This window comes from Rana temporaria, chromosome 3 (assembly GCF_905171775.1).
Source record: "Rana temporaria chromosome 3, aRanTem1.1, whole genome shotgun sequence".
Classification (NCBI taxonomy): domain Eukaryota; kingdom Metazoa; phylum Chordata; class Amphibia; order Anura; family Ranidae; genus Rana; species Rana temporaria.
Window position 1 is genome coordinate 294,036,870 of NC_053491.1, and position 21,211 is coordinate 294,058,080.

At 42.6% G+C, this 21,211-nt stretch overlaps 1 protein-coding gene across 3 annotated transcripts in view; it reads left to right on the forward strand.

The window, feature by feature from the left end:
- Window positions 1-20,903, forward strand: part of LOC120932405 (core histone macro-H2A.1) — a 210,639-nt gene extending 189,736 nt beyond the window's left edge. For all 3 annotated transcript variants that reach the window (XM_040344751.1, XM_040344749.1, XM_040344750.1), the window contains one exon: window positions 20,035-20,903. In XM_040344751.1, the coding sequence (XP_040200685.1) occupies window positions 20,035-20,200 (166 nt within the window). In that variant the 3' untranslated portion in view covers window positions 20,201-20,903. The remainder of the gene's footprint in view (window positions 1-20,034) is intronic.
- The last annotated feature ends 308 nt before the right edge of the window (window positions 20,904-21,211 follow it).

A 21,211-nucleotide genomic window follows, 5' to 3' on the forward strand; every position in this document is an offset into this window, starting at 1 on the left:
GCCTCAAAAGCTCGGATGGCCTCGAGCGGCCAGACCTGGGAATTACTGCCCTTCCTGGTCAGATCCGTGAGAGGCTTGGCCAGCATGGAAAAGTCCCTGATAATAATTGGCGAAGCCCAAAAAGCGCTGCAGGGAACGAAGACCACTGGGCTGGGGCCACTGTAAGACAGCCGAAACCTTCTCAGGATCCATGGAGAACCCCTCAGCGGAAATGATGTAACCTAGGAAGGTTACCTGGGATCGGTGAAATTCGCATTTCTCAAGCTTACCGAACAGCTTGTTCTCTCGTAACCGTTGCAACACTCGTTTGACATCCAGAATGTGGGCCTCCATGGACTCAGAATATACCAAGATGTCATCCAAATAGACCACCACACACTGCTGCAACAGGTCACGGAAAACATCATTGATGAATTCCTGAAAGACTGCGGGCGCATTGCACAACCCAAAGGGCATAACCAAGGATTCATAATGACCGGTCCGGGTGTTAAACGCGGTCTTCCACTCATCGCCCGCCTTGATCCTTACCAGGTTATATGCCGCCCTCAGGTCGAGTTTGGTAAAGACCGTGGCCCCTTTAAGGCGATCGAACAGCTCGGAAATCAAGGGTATCGGGTAAGCGTTCTTGATCGTGATGCGATTGAGACCCCTGTAATCGATGCAAGGCCTCAACTCACCGCCCTTCTTTTTCACAAAGAAAAATCCAGCCCCTGCCGGGGACGAGGATTTGCGAATGTGCCCGCGTGAAAGCGCCTCCATCACGTACTCCTCCATGGCCTCATTCTCCGATACCGACAGTGGATAGACCCTGCCACGAGGAGGAACGGCACCAGGTTGTAACTCTATGGCACAATCGTATGGGCGGTGCGGAGGTAGGGCAACCGCGCGCACCTTATCGAATACATCCCGGTACTCCTCGTATTCAGGAGGCAACAGAGAGTCCGAGGAAGTACACAGCAACTTGACAGGCCCATGGATGCAACTAGCCCCACACTGCGGTAACCACGAGAGGATCTCGGCCGATCTCCAATCGAAAGTCGGATTATGCTTCTGGAGCCAGGGGTACCCCAAGACCACCGAGTAGTGTGGAGACGAAATAACCTGGAAGCAGACCGACTCTCTGTGAACGGCACCAATGGCTATCCCCACTGGAAGGGTCTCATGAGTCACGTGTGACGGCTGGAGGGGTCTGCCGTCTATCGCCTCAAGAGCCAGCGGGGAACCTCGAGCCTGCAGAGGAATGGAATTGGCGGCAGCGAACACACTATCAATGAACAAACCACCAGCACCAGAGTCCACCAACGCCTGGGTCATCACCGAGCCCCCGACCCAGGAGAGGACAACAGTGATCAGTGGTTTGTCAACACGGGAAACCGGGGACGAGGAGACTCCACCCAAGATCTGCCCCCGACAGGATCTCAGGTGCGAGCGTTTCCCGGACGGTTCGGACATGCCAACCGAAAATGACCACCGAGACCACAGTACATGCATCGGCCCTCGCGTCTCCGGAGTGCCCTCTCCCCCTCGGACAGGCGAGCAAACCCCAGCTGCATGGGTTCACCCCCAGACAAGTCAACCCCAGGAGGCGTGGGAGGAGAGGGAGGCACGGGTGGGACAGCAAACTTAGGCGCCAAACTGTTAGGAGGCCTCCGCAGGCACTCCTTAAAGGAAGGTCTCTCCCTGAGTCTGGTGTCAATCAAAATCAGGAAAGAAATAAGAGCCTCGAGCTCCACTGGTAGGTCCTTAGCTGCAACCTCATCCTTCAAGGCATCCGAGAGACCATGAGAGAAAGCAGCGACCAGAGCCTCATTATTCCAGCCCACCTCTGCTGCCAGGGTACGAAACTCAATGGCGTATTCGGCTACGGATCGTGAACCCTGTCTGACGGACATAAGGAGCTTCGCAGCAGAGGCAGCGCGAGCCGGCACATCGAATACCTTCCGAAGAGAAGCAACAAAACCGGAAAACTCGGCAACCACCGGATTGTTGTTCTCCCATAAAGGGCTGGCCCAGGCCAAGGCCTTGTCCGAGAGCAGCGAGATCAAGAAGCCCACCTTTGATCTCTCAGTAGGAAAGGCATGTGGCAGCAACTCGAAATAAATGCCCACCTGGTTAAGGAAACCTCGGCACTGAGTTGGCTCTCCCCCAAAGCGCTGTGGAAGGGGGGCAGAACCGGTCATACCCCGAAACACTGCAGGCGCAACAACAGGTGTCGGGGTAGACTCTGGCGCAACAACCGGAGCGGCAGTAGGAGCGGGCCCAGGAGCGACCACCGACCCATCGGCAACGGGAGCGAAATGAGCCGTGCGTTCAAGCAGGGTTTGCAACGCCACAGCGAACCGACCCAACAGGTGATCCTGCTGATCAAGTCTGGCAACCAGCGTGGGTAGCGAGGATGGCCCTGTACCGTCAGAATTCATGGCTTGGTCCTAATGTCACGGAGCCATGAACCAGACGTACAACAAGAGATAAGTGAAAATAAGAATGCTTTATTGAAAATCAAGCTGTAAAGCAAAAGTCCAAACGAATGGTGAAACCGAAGCAGAGTCTTTGCGAAGCCAGAGGTCAGGAACCAGAAGGGTAGTCAGACGAAGCCAGGATCAGGAACCAGCAGGGTAGTCAGACGAAGCCAGGATCAGGAACCAGCAGGGTAGTCAGACGAAGCCAGGATCAGGAACCAGCAGGGAAGTCAGACGAAGCCAGGATCGGAACCAGAAGCAGCAGCAGTCTTAGAAGCATGTGAACACAGGAGGACCAAGCAAGGAACTGAAGCCACAGGTCTCCTATATATAGGAGGCAGGCATCCAGCTCCTCCCAGTGGGAAGGAGGAGCCGCAGGGTGGGAGGCTACAAGAAACCCAGAAACCAAGATGGCCGCCAGCACATGTCAAACGAAGGAGGACAGCAAGGAGGTAAGACCATGACAGCCGGGTCCCGTGGACCCGGCGAGAACGGACACTTCCACGAGCGCGCCCCAGGGGGTGCGCGGGACAAGCTTGTGCACAAGGACTTTCCAGGGACGTCCTCCCAGAATAACTTGACCGCGCTGTAGCAGTATTTTTGCTATAGCGCGGTCGGCATCAGGTTAAGCAAAACATGATAATTGTCAGAGAATGCCTTTTTCTCCCACATGTCATCTTGCTCTATGATTAAGAAAAATTGTAAAAGAAACATTTTAGAGGGAGGAATGTGTGTGTAGTGTCTGTGTTTGTTCACGTGCTGCACAATAAATTTGATTTTACTTTTTGGCGGCATGCGACTCCAGGACTTGTGCTAAATGGTGTATGAGTGAAACAGACCCCGAAGGGTAAGAACCTGTAAACTGGAGTTCAGGATTCTAGAGGTCTTAGGAGCAGATTCATCTTTTTTTAGAGTAACATTGGAACATTGCAAATGTATTAAAGAGTGCGTATAGTATTATTATTTTTAGGGTTATCATTTAATGTGTCCCTCCTGTACTTCTCAGACATAATCAAAAGCACAGCATGTACACTGTACATATACAATACCCTATATACAGTGGAGCAGATCCACAAAGCGAGTACGCCGGCGTATCTACTGATACGCCGGCGTACTTTCAAATTTCCTGCGTTGTATCTTTGTTTTGAATCCTCAAAACAAGCTACGACGGCATCTGGGTTAGATCCGACACCTTCGGATCTAAGATGCAATTTTTCGGCGTCCGCTGGGTGGCGTTCACGTCGTTTTCCGCGTCGATTATGCAAATTTGATATTTCAGACGATCCACGAACGTACGAGCGGCCGTCACATTCTTTTACGTCTTCTCTAGTCGGCTTTAGTTAAAGCTGCTGTTTCGTGGCGTATAGTTAAACCTGCTATGTTAAGTATGGCTGTCGTTCCCGCGTTTAATTAAAAAAAAATATTTTGTTTGCGTAAGTCGTCCGTGATTTACGTCCAAGTCAAAACAATGACGTCCTTGCGACGTCATTTCGCACAATGCACGGCGGGAAATTAAGGGACGGCGCATGCGCAGTTCGTTCGCCGCGGGGACGTTCTTCATTTAAATGAAACACGCCCCCCTACCCGCCCAATTTGAAATCCACGCCCTTACGCCGCGAGAGATAGGCTACGCCGCCGTAACTTACGGCACAAAATCTTTATGGATTCGAACCAAAGAGAAGTAAGTTACGGCGGCGTAGCGTATCTCAGATACGGTGCGCCAAGGGCAGATCTTTGTGGATCTGCCCCAGTATGTCTTGTGAATGCCCCACAGAGTCATAAATTAGTTCCTTTTACCACTTTAGTCTTCACAAAAAAAAGATAAAAGGAGCATTGTCGTAGCATATCTTTCATTTGGTTTAACTGAGGTATATAATTATAATCATGGGATGATGCCTGATCAATGTTAGGGCATCAAAAAACAGTCCAGTCTGAGAGCAATGGGACATAGGCCAATACTTCTTATTGCACAGGTTTAAAAAAAATATCCCCATGCTTACTGAAATAAGAATTCGCACAACAGAAAAATGCTTTCAGTCTGGGTGGCCATACACGGGCAATCTTTGACTATGAATGATGGACAGTAAAAGGTTTGGCTGTCACTTCTTCTTTGCTGGGCCAACGTGCAGATGTGGTTCAACTGTTATTTATTTTCAAATGTGCAAATCATCAGTATCTGTTCAGGTTTAATTTAGTGTGTGGCCTCCCGCTCTTGAAAGATGTTCAGCGGCTGCAGCCAATCAGTGTATAATAACAGCTGCCACTGTCAGAATACAGTGTCCCTGCAGGGGGATTTCTCACTCCACCTCGTATTATGTGAATGGGAAAATCCGCCAGTTTAACTACAAAAAAAAAACTGTGCATGGCCAACATTAATCTGATTAACTCAAGCAGTGCTCAGGTGCACTGCATTGCTTGTAAAACTGTAAACTTAGGCCGCATACTCACGGTCGGACAAAACCGATGAGAATGAACCGAGGTTCAGTTTCATCGGTCCAAACCGACCGTGTGTATAGCCCATCGGTCTGTTGTCCTTCATTCCAAAATTTTAAAACATGCTTTAAAATCGAACCGATGGCCCGCTGCCCGATCGATCCAAACCGATGGTTAGTACAGAAAGCATCGGTTCAAAACCCGCGCATGCTCAGAATCAAGTCGACGCATGCTTGGAAGCATTGAACTTCGTTTTATTCAGCACGTCGTGTGTTTGACGTCACCGCGTTCTGACCCGATCGGTTTTTGGAACGATGGTGTGTACGCACTTCAGACCATCAGGCCACTTCAGCGGTGAACCGATGAAAATGGCCCGTCGGACCATTCTCATCGGTTTGGAACGATCGTGTATACGAGGCCTAAGACTCACACTTAGACATGCACGTGTAGATCCAGCCACTGGCATCTTTGTCAATGCTTCTTTCACACTTGTCCTTTCTTATCCAGTGATGAGGCAACACCTGCATGACGGAGCTAAACTACCAGTTTCTGGTTCAGCTTTTTGACATATGAGGGCCCATTCAAACTGCACATTTTTTTTATCAAATGTGGATTACGTTATCACACAGTAGGGTGCGCAGGTGTTTCATCATATTAGGCGACCCATCAGAATGAGTAATGGAAGTGACCTTTTGTTGCCGCCATCTTGCTACACCCCGCACTCCTCCACAGTAAGGATACACGTTTTTTTTTTAACAGTAAACTGAGTTTATATAGTAAAATACAGTACTTAGAACTCTGTCTTACTGTTTACATGTTGAATTTTAAAAGCTGCGGCAAGCTTGCGAATCTCACAGATTTGCTAATCAGTCAGAATTTTGCTGCTTTTAAAATTCAAACATTTACACAGAGTTGTAAGTACGGTATTTCACTATATAAACTCAGTTTATTGTTAAAATAAAGTGTAAAATGCAAAACTCCGGGGGGTTTAACAAGATGTCCGCTTGCCCCTTCTCACTGTATCTTTACTGTGGATGAGTGCAGGGTGTAGCAAGATGGCGGCCACAAAACATCACTTCTGTTATACATTCTGATGGGTCGCCTAATCTGACGAAACACAAGGATAAAGCTCTCTTTATTTTCAGTGGGCTGGTGGTACACCAAAACAATCTAAAAATGCAGTCAGCCTTTGTTGTTTTCAACAGAAGGCACAGGGTGCAGATGCAAGCTGTGTTTGTGAAAACAACCAGCTAGCATGAAGGTAAATTCATTTTTTTGGAAAAAGAGACATATAGGCTCAATGCACCAATATATATATATATATATATATATATATATATATATATATATATATATATATATACAGTACAGACCAAAAATTAGGACACATCTTCTCATTCAAAGAGTTTTCTTTATTTTCATGACTATGAAAATTGTAGATTCACACTGAAGGCATCAAAACTATGAATTAACACATGTGGAATTATACATAACAAAAAAGTGTCAAACAACTGAAAATATATTTCATATTCTAGGTTCTTCAAAGTAGCCACCTTTTGCTTTGATTACTGCTTTGCACACTCTTTGCATTCTCTTGATGAGCTTCAAGAGATAGTCACCTGGCGCAGCACCCATCACTCTCCTTCTTGGTCAAATAGCCCTTACACAGCCTGGAGGTGTGTTTGGGGTCATTGTCCTGTTGAAAAATAAATGATGGTCCAACTAAACGCAAACCGGATGGAATAGCATGCCGCTGCAAGATGCTGTGGTAGCCATGCTGGTTCAGTATGCCTTCAATTTTGATTAAATCCCCAACAGTGTCACCAGCAAAGCACCCCCACACCATCACACCTCCTCCTTCATGCTTCACGGTGGGAACCAGGCATGTAGAGTCCATCCGTTCACCTTTTCTGCGTCGCACAAAGACACGGGGGTTGGAACCAAAGATCTCAAGTTTGGACTCATCAGACCAAAGCACAGATTTCCACTGGTCTAATGTCCATTCCTTGTGTTCTTTAGCCCAAACAAGTCTCTTCTGCTTGTTGCCTTTCTTTAGCAGTGGTTTCCTAGCAGATATTCTACCATGAAGGCCTGATTCACACAGTCTCCTCTTAACAGTTCTAGAGATGTGTCTGCTGCAAAAGGTGGCTACTTTGAAGAACCTAGAATATGAAATATATTTTCAGTTGTTTCACACTTTTTTGTTACGTATAATTCCACATGTGTTAATTCATAGTTTTGATGCTTTCAGTGTGAATCTACAATTTTTATAGTCATGAAAATAAAGAAAACTCTTAGAATGAAAAGGTGTGTCCAAACTTTTGGTCTGTACTATATATATATGGATATTTATTTTAGCCATGTGACTGTAATTTTCAAATCTCATTGGACTCTGAAAATAACTCGCTTTTTTGATAGTGTTCTTGCTTTGCAGTTTGGGCCTAAAGTCTCTTTAATCAAAAGTCTATGCTTTAAATACCTATTGAACATAAAAGTCTATGCTTTAAATGTAAGATTAGCACAACTTACTTCATCAAGCAAAATGGAGAAAATTAGGGGTGTTGCAATAAATTATCTGCTTCAACCTACCATGTTTTAAATTTCATATCCAATATTATAAAGTATTTAAAGCTGGTCTACAGGTCAGTGCTTAGAGCCAGTGCAGCACTTAGGCCCCATTCACACCTGAGCGTAGCGTTTTTTAGCGTTTTTTCCGGCGTTTTGTCGCATGTATTCGCACGTATTTGCATGTTTGCATACAGCATTGTCCGACGTTTTTGAACTTCGTCGTTTTTTATTTTAGCCAATAGGAAAAATTATCATCTGTTTCATCACTTGTTGCTATGTTTGTAGAATTTTTTTATCTTCTTCCTGGGTGAATATTCTATTTCACAGAACAGATTAAAGCGACAAAATGCCCGTAGAAACGCTCGTTGTTGCGCTAGACGCTTGAATCGAACGTTTCCATTAGTTTCTATGGGAATACAAATGTTCAAAAACGCCCAAATCAGCCCAATTCGAGCGACAAAAAAGGGTCCAGAACTTGTTTGAGCTTCAGCCTGTGGACCTCCTAGACTCCAGGTTAAACAAAGCCTTTCCTCCTGCTCTGCAAAATCAAAATGGAAATCATTACAATGATTCCTATTGTAGTTTCCCAGGAGGTTATGGTACTTAGACCTCATCAAGCTACTGGAAGTTACCACATTCCCACTTCAAGATCTGTGTGCAAGGATCACTGCACACAGTTATTGTATATAGGTACATCCTCCAGTGGCTCTGTGAGGCCCCATACACATGAGAGGATTTATCTGCAGATACGGTCCAGCGGACCGTATCCGCGGATAAATCCTCTCGAGGATTTCAGAAGATTTCAATGCGATGGCGTGTACACACCATCGCATTGAAATCCGCGCTGAAATCCTCTGCCGATGACGTGTCGCGCCGTCGCCGCTATTATGACGCGGCGACGGGCGCGACGCTGTCATATAAGGAATTCCACGCATGCGTCAAATCATTACGACGCGTGCGGGGAATCCCTTTGGACGGATGGATCCGGTAAGTCTGTACAGACGAGCGGATCCATCCGTTGGAATGGATTCCAGCAGATGGATTTGTTGAGCATGTCAGCAAATATCCATCTGCTGGAAATCCATCCCAGGGGAGATTTATCTGCGGATAGATATCCGCAGGAGTGTACACACCATAGGATCTATCCGCAGAAACCCATTTGATGGGATTTATCTGCGGATAGATTCTATGGTGTGTATGGGGCCTGAGATTTTAGTTTGGTTCTCTCAGCTCTTCAAATACTGTTTTTTGAACCTATCAGAGAAATCCTTTTTGTCTACTCTCATAAAGTTGCTTTCCTCATTGACATCACCTCTGTTAGGCAAACATCTACTGTATGTTAGCTGCCTATTAAAACCTTTTTTGATTCTTCACAAGGACAATTTTTTTTGAGCTATAGAACCTCTCTTCTTCCTTCCTAAGGTGGCCTCTAACTTTCCCTTGAACCAGGACCATCCATCTCTCTATCCTGCTTTGGTTCATCCCAAGGATATATCCCTCCATTGCGTTAATTTGGTGCTTGTGCCTACCTCTCAGCTATATTTTCTTAGAGACATACTGACTCACTTTTTCAATTCGGAAGGTCCCCACAAATGACAACCTGCTTCCTATTCCATAATTTATTAGTCACTCACGCTGGTCATTGATCAAGCCTACCAGCTTAAAATGGTAATAAACTTCATGAAATTTGAGATGGGCACATACTGTATATCTGCAATGTTTTCTTATCTCTCTTCAAAGCACTAAGTCCCGTGGCTTTCTCCTACGCCATTCTTCTTTTATCAGCATGATAATGTCTGACAAGTTCTCCGACACGTGATAAAACCAACCTGAATTTTGTGTCAGGGTGGGTGCTATAAATAGATTAGCAGAAAGCTGCTCTATTCACAGGACAGCTCTGAAAGTCTTCCTATGTGGAAGGGGGTGTGTGCCTTTCCTCCAATCAGCTGTCTCCCAGTGTAATCCAACACTACACTACTGCTGAATGAGGAATTGAAAATTCTAACACGATGTGCAATTTCTACACCATATATAAAGCTGAAGACAGCAGATATATATGTAAAACTTATGTAGGAGGATTTGTTTAATCTCTGTGTATCTGAGGCTGTTCACTTCGCTGAGTATATGAATTAAGAATACGTTTCCACCCTTTCCAGTCAAAGTGCACACTCTACAAGTTGAGAGAGTGCTTCCTGGTTTTATAGACCTCAAAAGTCTCCCTCCCAAATTTGCCAGGCCACCAACTCGTCTCCTGTTTAAATTTTCTGTATATTTTACCAGGTGGCTATTCAGGCATCTTCAGGTGCAAGCTCCCAAGTGTGTTTTGTTTCACTGTTTTATTTTCTTGGGCGGTGTTGTGTTGATGTGTTCCCCTCTCCTCAGCAGCACTGCTTTGGGACATTCAAGTGTTCCTGAATTATACTGACCCCATGTCCCTTAATAGGCGTTTAAAAAAAACAGGATTTTTGAACTCACAAAAAGTATTTTCTAGGCGTTCATCAAGTGAAACAGGTCCCACCCCTCTTTATTTATGATGTACCTCTAATAATAAAAACATATACATCATGGGATTGGCAGGGGTTAAACTTGGCTGGCCAACAGCTTTTTTTGTTTGCCAGTGTCCCATTCCTCCTAAAGGCAGCAATATAACCCAGTGTTCCTGAATTCTACTGACCATGTGTTCCTTGATGAACTCCCAAGAATTTTATGGTGAGTACAAAAAAATTCTGTTTTAATTTTTAGCCTAAAATATACCTCTACTTTTGCTAAGAATTTTATTTTTTTTGTCATTTACATAGATTTTATCAGACTTCATTGCACCATCCTTCCTGCTGCTGTTTTAAGACCCCTTTCACACTGAGACGCTGTATTTGCAGCGCCAGCGGTGCGCTTTTTTAAGGTCACGTAACAATGTGACCTTAAAAAAGAAAAGAAAAGGGCAATTTTGTGGCGCTTTTGAAGTGCTTTCCATTCCTTTCAGTGGACAGGGGCGTTTTTGAGGCACTTCTTAAATTGCTCCAAAGATGCTGCTTGCAGGACATTTGCACTGCCCCAGTGTGAAAGCATCCATTGAAATCAATGTAAAGCAGTTTTCATGTACTATTTTTAGCACAAAAGCACCTGAAAGCACAGTGTGAAAGGGTCTAATGGAACTTCCACATGGGGTTTACTTGCTTTATACTTCCTGCAGGCAGTTCTTGAATGCTGAGTCTATGGATGCAGCTGCTGTAGTTGAATGATTCCCACCAGCCATGATGTCACTACTGTGTCTTGTAGTGACGCAGTTGCTTGGGGGCAGATCCCCAGTCTCCAATGGTGGACAAATAAACGACACACACCTGGAAGTCTTGGATAGCAGTGGTGCTCAAGTGTTTGCAAAACAATGAAGACTGGAATAATTGTCACTTTTTTTTTGCAGGGGGCTGTTAGCTGCATATTGTAATACTAGAAACATGGTCACTTTAAAACCTCCAATAGAAAATAAGATAAAATTATTGTTGAGTTGATTTTATTGTTGGCTACTGGAGAGGGTATGTTATCCACTATATTATTGAAAATCATAGTAAATTTGACTATACTGCACTACTGTGCAACGCTGTACATAATTAGGATAAGGTACAAAAAGGTTGTTGTAAATAGTGTATGCACCGTGTAATGCAATGCCATAGGTTTTCTGAAGACAAACTGTTTTTTTTTAATTATTAAACTTTTATTATTTCTTTAACAAATTCATTAAAATCCACATTATGTCATAAATCAAAAACATTAGATACATCTTTATCAACATCATCATATATCTCCTTTTACCCCCAAAGCCCCCCCAAAAAATGTTCCCCCTAATTGTATTCCCCCCCACGCCTTCGTTGTACCTTAATCATTGTGCCCCATCCCTCCAGTTCTATCTATAAACCACCACACAAAAAAAAGAAAAGGAAAACCCCACACTACATTGTGTAAAAGGGTTCTATGAGTCATATTACCCACTTATCTACCTAAAGAGAATGTGTCCTTTGCCTTCCCTAAACCATATATAATCCCATTGCCCCCCTCTTCTATATCCTTCTTCTTCCCCCCTGTGCATCCCACGCCCTTCCCCTCCCCCACCCCCTATCATCTCTCTATCTCAGATTTCATCCCTCAAATCAAGTGCATCTTTCCATACCTCCACACATATCACCTGTAAAGGCATAGGGGACAGGAGGCGAGAGGTGAACAACCAACCAGGACAAGAAAAAAAAAACTTTTCCTCTCCCAGGCTCACTTTGCCTAATAATTCAGCAGCTCTCTATTTCATTTATTCTACTCAATCTCTTCAGAGCAGTGTTCCCATCCTGCCCATGTTTCCCTAAATGTATCCTTTCTATTTTTAGCAGTATGTACCCATCTTTCAGCCTCCATTAATAGATTAACCTCTCTCTTCCAATCCAGTAGGGTTGGGCATTTAGTCTGTTTCCATAGCCTGGGTATTAATAATTTGGCTGCATTCAGTAAGTGCGGGGTGATACTTTTCCTATAACATCTAATAGACGTCGATGTCCCATAAAAAAGGACGTTTAAAGGCATTGGTTCCAATGGTCTACGGTTCAACCTTTCAACCCATGGAACAATCTCTTCCCAGAACACTCTGATCTTGGGACATAACCACCATAAGTGGAGGAAGGTGCCCCTCTGCCCACACACCCTCCAGCATCTGCCGTCTGGTACATTTGTGCCAATCTCGCTGGGGTTCAGTACCACCTGGTCATAAATTTATATGTATTCTTGGGCCTGTGAACTTATAGATGTATAATGTGTGGAGTCAATAAACTTTTTAATTTGTGCCGAAGTGAAGCCCTGATTTAGTTCTTTCCATTCTCTAATGTAGTAGGGAATTGTATTATTTTTTGTCCCAAGGAATTATCTATACATTTGTGACAATAGGTGTCTGGCACTTGATATATGCACACAGTTAGTTTCAAATATTGTAAGCGAGTTCAAAAGCCTTATTAAACCTTTCACCTTTTTGAAAAACAAATTGGTGATACTTCCATTCAGCCATGGGCGTTGTTCCCAGCTTCGATACCAGTTTTTTTAGGGGGATTAGTATTCCATATGGGGCAAATTTGCCACATGTCGGATCCCTGTCTCTCCCCCAAGCCCCTATAAATCCTACCTCCTCTCCTGGTGTAAACCATGAATACCCCTCCAATGGTGTCAAGGGGGATATCTGGGGAGCGTATTCTCATAGTTGATTTAATTTATCCCATATCTTTAGAGTGTTCTGGGTTAGGGGTGACATCCATTTTGATAACCCCCTGTCTGCACTTGGAATCCACAGGGTTCCTGCCAGCTTTCTTCCTGCCAATGTTTGTTCTAATGAGACCCATACTTTGTTTGAATAGTCATGGCACCAATTCAGAATACGTACTAGGGCCATTGCCCTGTAGTATAATACTACGTCTGGTAGTCCCATTTCTCCATCTGACTTCCCTCTCCATAGAATATCATGGGCCAATCTAGGACGTTTATCATTCCATACAAACGATATGAAGGCCTTCCGTATATTTAAAAAAAAAATCTGTGGGAGTAAGATTGGCGTGTGTGTAGAATATAAATCATTTGGGGTAATATACTAATTTTTATCACACTCACCCTTCCAAACCATGTTAAGAACTGACCATTCCATTTATGCAAGTCCACTATTACCCCCGTCATTAAGGCCCCATAATTCAAATCGTACAAAAGTTTTGGGTCCGGCGTAATATGCATTCCTAGATAGACTAGAGGTTTTTTATTCCATATAAAGGGGTAAGAGTTTTGCAAGATCTTTACCATATGTAATGGAACATGACAGGGTAGAAGTACAGACTTCTCAAAGTTTATCTTAAAATTAGACAAAACCCCAAATTGAGATACTTCTACCATCAAGGCCGGTAATGAAGTCTGTGGGGATGACAAATAGAATAATAGGTCATTGGCATACGCCAAGACCTTATGCTCAACTGGTCCTATGTATGTCCCCTGAATATTAATATTTCTTCTTACTTTACAAAGAAACAGTAAACATAACATAAACAGTTTATAGTGAAAGCAAGAAAGTTGTAGGTTGTGGAGTTATATTTATTACAAAGCTGTAGACAATATTGACAAACTTTTTATGTGTCAAACGAACAAGTCTGACATTTTGTGTTTTTTCACTGAATTTATATAATTGTAAATATGTTTAAAATATTGACAAAAAAATCATCGTATAAATAAATGTTATATAAAGAAAAGCATCTAAGTTAAATGCATTGTGAAAACATCATACAATCCTCTAGTTGGTCAGCAGTGGAACTCAAAACATCTGTTAGGCAGACATGACTTCTAAAAGCAACAGAAACAGCTTAAAGCCTCTTTATAAATGGAGAATAGGCTTATGCCTTGAGCATGAGGATAAAATAAATCACATTGTACTTCAAGGAGAGGAATAAGAATTATGTCCATACAGCTAAAATAAAACAAAATTTTTACACAATATTTCTATCTGTGTAGTAATGGTACAAATCCCACATTTGTAAGCTACGAACTTTCTTTTTACATTTCTATCTATCATAAATAGTCTCGCTGTCACTATTCATTATTTCATTCATAGTACTTTAAATGAAGACAACTATTTATATTCCAGAATGTAAAAAGAAATCAAATTTATTTTGTAGATGATAAAAAGCATATACTAAGTCAAAACCCATAATGACCATGATGTACAATAAGACAGGCCTGGATATGTTTATAGGACACACATTTGGAAATTTGTGGAGACCAGCACACTTCTTTTACCTTCATATTTCTTTGGTCTTTTCTATGGTGTTTATACATACTGTCCACCATCGGCAGGCACTTAATGATCCACTCCATAGAGTTGAAAATACTCAGCTTTGAATTCCTACCTTTCTGAAAAGATAACCTCACTTCACGGAAGCTTAATGACTAAATTTAGGTAGATTTTTATTTTTTTTTAAAATGTAGTAGATAGGTACAAGAACAAAGTATTTTGTTCATTATGAACTTGGTTGAAAGATGTACAATACATTATATGTGGAGTTTTGGTATGGGTATTAAAGGATCATTTTTATTATACAATTTTCTTTCAGGTCTGTAGATGAGTAGAATCTGTATATTGTAAGCAAAGGACCATGTAAAGGGCTGGTAAAAAACAAAACAAATACAATTAAATGTTAATGCTTCAAAGCCAGTACAGTGCATAACTAAAGTTCGAACTAAAATCATATCAAAGAATTTTCGTACAAAAATTTCGCACCGTTAGTGGGCTGCTGCAACAGCCGATTTTCGTCCGGCAAACAAATTTGAGGAATCCGACATGTTGGAACATTTTTGGAAAACAAACAGTTTTCTGTTCAATGATGAGAGAATCGTACGAGAAATGTAATAGAAAAAAAAATACGCATTTGCAAGAAAAGAATATTCCCAGAGAGAAAAGAATATTCCCAGAGAAAAACGAATATTTCCGGGAACATGAAGGTTTGGTCGGCCGAATTTCGAAAATCAGTGGTGGCATCATCGGATCACAAAAAAGAAAAACTTTCTGATTTTGAAAAGAAAATTTGTTCGAAATTCGACCGTGTATGGCCTGCTTAAATTTCCACAAATATCCCACTAAATAATTGAAGAAAACATTGTATTTTGGTGCAAGTGTTAATATCCCCACAAAGGAAATCCAGCCTTTGACAGTTATCATTGAAACAGGGAGAACTACCCTCATCTCCTATTCAGATTACAAATGTACCACAGTTACCATTCCTAATAGATAGAGACAGCAATACAAAAAAAAAATGTAATTTTCTTAACCTTCCTTGCTCTGAAGCTTAGAAAAAATATTTTGGAATCTAAAACAAAAATGCAGAAAATCACATTGTATGATTTTTAAACAATTAATTAGCATTTTATTGCATGACATAAGTATTTGATCACCTACCAACCAGTAAGAATTCTGTCTCTCACAGACCTGTTATTTTTTCTTTAAAAAGCCCTCCTGTTCTCCACTCTACCTGTATAAAAGACACCTGTCCACACACTCAAACAGACTCCAACCTCTCCACAGTGGCCAAGACCAGAGAGCTGTGTAAGGACACCAGGGATAAAATTGGAATCCTGCACAAGGCTGGGATGGGCTACAGGACAATAGGCAAGCAGCTTGGTGAGAAGGCAACAACTGTTGGCACAATTATTAGAAAATAGAAGAAGTTCAAGATGACTGTCAATCTCCCTCGGTCTGGGGCTCCATGCAAGATCTCACCTTGTGGGGCATCAGTGATCATGAGGAAGGTGAGGGATCAACCTAGAACTACACTGCAGGACCTGGTCAATGACATGAAGAAAGCTGGGACCACAGTCTCAAAGAAAACCATTAGTAACACACTACGCTGTCATGGATTAAAATCAGCGGACGCAAGGTCCCTCTGCTCAAGCCAGCGCATGTCCAGGCCCATCTGAAGTTTGCCATTGACCATCTGGATGATCCAGAGGAGGAATGGGAGAAGGTCATGTGGTCTGATGAGACAAAAATATAGCTTTTTGGTCTAAACTCAACTTGCTGTGTTTGGAGGAAGAAGGCTGAGTACAACCCCAAGAGCACATCCCAACCGTGAAGCATGGAGGTGTAAACATCATTCTTTGGGGATGCTTTTCTGCAAAAGGGGAATAGATGACTGCACCGTATTGAGGGGAGGATGGATGGGGCCATGTATCGCAAGATCTTGGCCAACAACCTCCTTCCCTCAGTAAGAGCATTGAAGATGAGTCGTGGCTGGGTCTTCCAGCATGACAACGACCCGAAACACACAGCCAGGGCAACTAAGGAGTGGCTCCGTAAGAAGCATCTCAAGTGGCCAAGCCAGTCTCCATACCTGAACACAATAGAACATTTTTGGAGGGAGCTGAAAGTCTGTATTGCCCAGTGAAATCCCTGAAACCTGAAGGATCTGGAGAAGCTCTGTATGGAGGAGTGGGCCATAATCTCTGCTGCAGTGTGTGCAAACCTGGTCAAGAACTACAGGAAACGTATGATCTCTGTAATTGTAAATAAAGGTTTCTGTACCAAATATTAAGGTTCTGCTTTTCTGATGTATCAAATACTTATGTCATGCAATAAAATGCAAATTAATTACTTAAAAATCGTACAATGTGATTTTCCGGATTTTTGTTTTAGATTCTGTCTCTCACAGTTGAAGAGTACCTATGATATTACAGACCTCTATATGCTTTGAAAATAGGAAAACCTGCAAAATCTTCAGTGTATCAAATACTTGTTCTCCCCACTGTGTGTGTATCTCTATCTCTATCCCCCTCTCTCTCTCTCTATATATATATATATAGATAGATAGATAGATAGATAGATAGATAGATAGATAGATAGATAGATAGATAGACACACACACATTATCTCACAAAAGTGAGTACTTTTTCCCTTGTCAAGCAAATTATGCTTTATTGTTTTTTTTTTCTGCCTTCCTCTGGATCAACCATGGTAAAGGATTGTGTACATGGAGGTTTGCTATGGTTTTTTTTTTGTTTCTATTGGTTGAACTAGATGGATTTGTGTCTTTTTTCAACATTACCAACTATGTAACAATGGGGGAGATTTACTAAAACTGGTGCACACAGAATCTGGTGCAGCTGTGCATAGTAACCAATCAGCTTGTATGTTCAGCTTGTTCAATTAGACTTTGCCAATAAAACCTGTAAGCTGGTTACTATGCACAGCTGCACCATATTCTGCGTGCACCAGTTTTATTAAATCCCCCCTATGTGTTCGATTAGGGAGATTTCCCTTTACTACCTGCCCCATAGCCAAAACAAGAAGTGAGAGGAAATACCTCCATAGTGAGGAAATCCCTGGTTGTCACTAGGGTCACTAGAACTAATGTCCCCTTTTAGGCCCCGTACACATGACCAAACATGTCTGCTGAAACTGGTCCGTTTGGCCGTGTGTAGGCCCGAGCGGACCATTTTCGGGTGGATCGGACAGGTTTCCAGCGGACAACTGTTTCCTGGACTTGCTTTAAAACAGTCCGCTGGAAACCTGTCCGCCCGGACATGTATGGTCGTCTGTACAGACCTACCATACATGTCCGGCCGCCCCGCCATCCCTCGCATGTGTCGAATGACTTCGACGCATGCGTGGAAGCATTTAAAAGGCAGGCCCGCCCACGTCGCCGCGGCGACACCGCGACACGCCCCGCGTATTGTGTGTGCGGACCGGTTTCATCGGACATGTCTGCTCGTGAGTACTAGGCCTAAGCCACTCGCAGCACTCTGTGCTTGCTACAGGTCTCAACTTCGTTCTTCCTGTCCTCCAAAAACCACAGTTTGAACCCATCAGGGAAATTGCCTTAGAAGATCTCCATTGTCTTATGACCAGTTCTTTCTGTGGTGGATAAAGTCTTCCACTCTAATGTGGAGATACTTTGCCAAGGTTCTGCGGTTGCAGTTTTCGGCCACAAGGTTCTTGTAGTGGCACTCTGACATTAGGTCATTTTTGATCCTTCTTGTTGTTGGGCATGCTGTCATAGTTATGTTTGCCTAGTTGTTGCCCACCCTTCTCATTCATTGCCTGGGGACATCCTAGGGTCTATGAATACTTTTGCCTGTGTGTCCTGTACTAAACAATTAAGATGAGAGGAATTTCAACTTACCTGTAAATTTTCTATATTGGAGTTTAGTACACAGGCCACCCTCCCTTCCATTCCTTAGTTACTCTGCATTGCTTGCTGCAAAACTGAGGACTCTCAGTGTGGGGAAGGGTTATTTGGGGAAGCACCAATGTCTTTGAGAGCTTTGGTAGTGTCCATTCACCTAAAAGTACAAGCCTATAACCCCAGGTTCATGAATAATTTGCCTATGTCTTGTACTGTACTCGAGGATATGGAATTTGGAGGTATATCAAAGTTCCTTTTTGTGCATTATTGCATGGGTTTTAGACATTAGATGATAACATGTAAATGTCTTTTTTTTTTTTTTATATATTGTTGAAGCATGCGTGAAGCAGCCCTTTAAATGTGCCTATCTTTCCTTTAGGCCCCTTTCACACTGGGACCGTCCGTGCGTTTGCGGTAAATCAGCGCTCATTTTAGCGGAGCTTTACCACTTTTTTAGCTGCGCTTTTCAGCTGCTAGCAGGGAGCTTTTAACCCCAAAAAAGGGGTTAAAAACTCCTGCTTCCAAAGCTCTTCTCAAGTGCTGCCCATTCATTGCAATGGGCAGGGGCATTTAGGGAGCGCTCCCAAACCACCCTCAAAGATGCTGCTTGCAGAACTTTTTCTAACGTCCCGCAAGTGCACCGCTCAGGTGTGAAAGCACCCAATGCAATGAATGGGAGACAGTTTTCAGGTGCTGTTTCTAGTGCTAAAACTCCTGAAAACTGTCTCAGTGTGACAGGGATCTTGTATGTACTACTTCACATGAATTGGTAAGATACAGAAGGTTCATAAATACTCTTCTCGTGGAATCATTTCGGTTCTTCTGAGGATGGTCACCTAACCTTTGCTGAATGGTCACTAGAGAGTAACCAGCGTAGACATATTAAGCTTTTCTGAAGGGAAAGATCAAGCATAGCTGAAAGGTAGCCACTTGGACTCTTCCCTTTTGTAAGAAAGCAATGCTTCGGGACTGGTCTCATACCGAACATGAACCATCTAAGCTCTCTATTTTGCATCACTGTTACCAGGTGTAGTGAAGATGTATGTAAAGTTAGGTGTAGGTCCACCAAAAGACTCTCTGCTAGGGTCAAGAACAAGACCAACATAGATTAAAGTGACCCTGTCACTATACAAAACATATCCATTAAAGCTTTCTCTGTAAAAGAAGAAAACAATGACTTTCCTTTCCCACTGCCTAGGCCACAGGACTCTGTTTCACTGCTGTGAAATCGTCACCCAAAAAACAATGGGAAACTCACAATTCTAAAAGTGTTGCTCTCCTGTGTCCCTTGCAGCACTCTCACTGGTACCTTCTGCTAACCTTCACATCAATTCTGTATCTTATGCAGTGTGGAGGTCTCAGGGAGGAACCACTGGGTGCTGAGGGAAACCCCAGGGGTTGCCACTTTCAGAATGCCTGTTTCCTGTGGACTTCAGGGTACCAATTCACAGCATCTGAGCAGAGTTTGGACACAAAGACAGTGGAAAGGTCAGGTGTTTACTATCTTAATTTTTAGAAACAGCAGTTTTTCTTAGGGACAGGGATACTTTAAGGTGTCACAATAACATATTGTTACTGTGTTTTTGTTCGTGCCCAGAGGTATTTAACTCTTAACATTGATGACTCTAAATACATTATTTAACAATATTCACAGATCCATATCACTTTACAATGTTTAGTGGGCAGTGAGTAATTCAGTGACTTCCTAGGAAGGAAATGTTTTATTCAGCCGAAAATAGCTGTTTACATCTGAAACAGTGGTTCTGAAAAGATACTGATTTAGCTGACTAATAAGGGTTAACATGGGTGTGGCCTGTATTATGAAAATATTGCAGGTTATCATGCTGATTATCATTATTGCTATCATTTTAACCCTCCCTTGTTTTTATTACCTGCAGAAACGGCTTTCCGAAGCAAACAGCTGCTCAACTCATCCTGAGAGGCATTTCCAACTATTTTGTGTCTACAATGTCCTCTTCAATCAAGACTGTGTATTTTGTGCTATTTGACAGTGAAAGCATAGGCATATATGTGCAGGAGATGGCAAAGCTTGATGCCAACTAAGTCTTTCAGTCCAGCAATCCCCTCTCCCCCAACATTTCCCTTCACTAACAATATAACCTTCAGCTATTTTTTTTTTTTGCAAAACTGCAATTTGAGAAAACATGCTCATTCAAGGAAAGCAAGGATTCCATTTGACCTTTCTTAGATATTTTACATTGGCACTGATAGCTGACATTACTTCTGTTGATGCACAATTATCTGAGGCATTGTCCTAACTTAATTTAGAAGATTTTTTTATAGTTTCATTTTATTGGGTTATGAAATTATATAGATTGTAGTCAGGAGTGTATTGTCTTTTGTATGTGAATGACATGAAAGGAATATTTTGTAAATGTTGTGGTTCTTTGATTGTACATTATGCGGCTTTGTATATTTTCCTCTCAATATGAAACAATCCAATCTTATTGTCTTACAAGCCATGATTTAACACAATATGTGAGTTTATTTCTAAAATATACAGTATAAGAAAGGATAAGCAAGTATCCATAGGAATCATTCAGTTATTAGCCTTCATTCCAGAACCATTCAGAAGATGTGATAGCTGGGATATGACTAGTTTGCTCTGGGCAACACTGTCACTATTTTTGCTCCAATTTTTATAAAATAACCACTCTGACTTGAAATACTTATAAACTGATATCTGAATTTGGCAGAGAGCTTAAAGGGTGACTCCACTTTCATGGGCAAAAAATTGCAAATAAAAGAAAAATCAAATTTAACCACTTAAGACCCGGACCAATGTGCAGGTAAAGGACCAGGCCCCTTTTTGCGATTCGGCACTGCATCGCTTTAACTGACAATTGCGCGGTTGTGCGACGTGGCTCCCAAACAAAATTGGCGTTCTTTTTTTCCCACAAATAGAGCTTTCTTTTGGTGGTATTTGATCACCTCTGTGGTTTTTATTTTTTGCGCTATAAACAAAAATAGAGCGACAATTTTGAAAAAAAAATCAATATTTTTTGCTATAATAAATATCCCCCAAAAATATATAAAAAAACGTTTTTTTTTCCT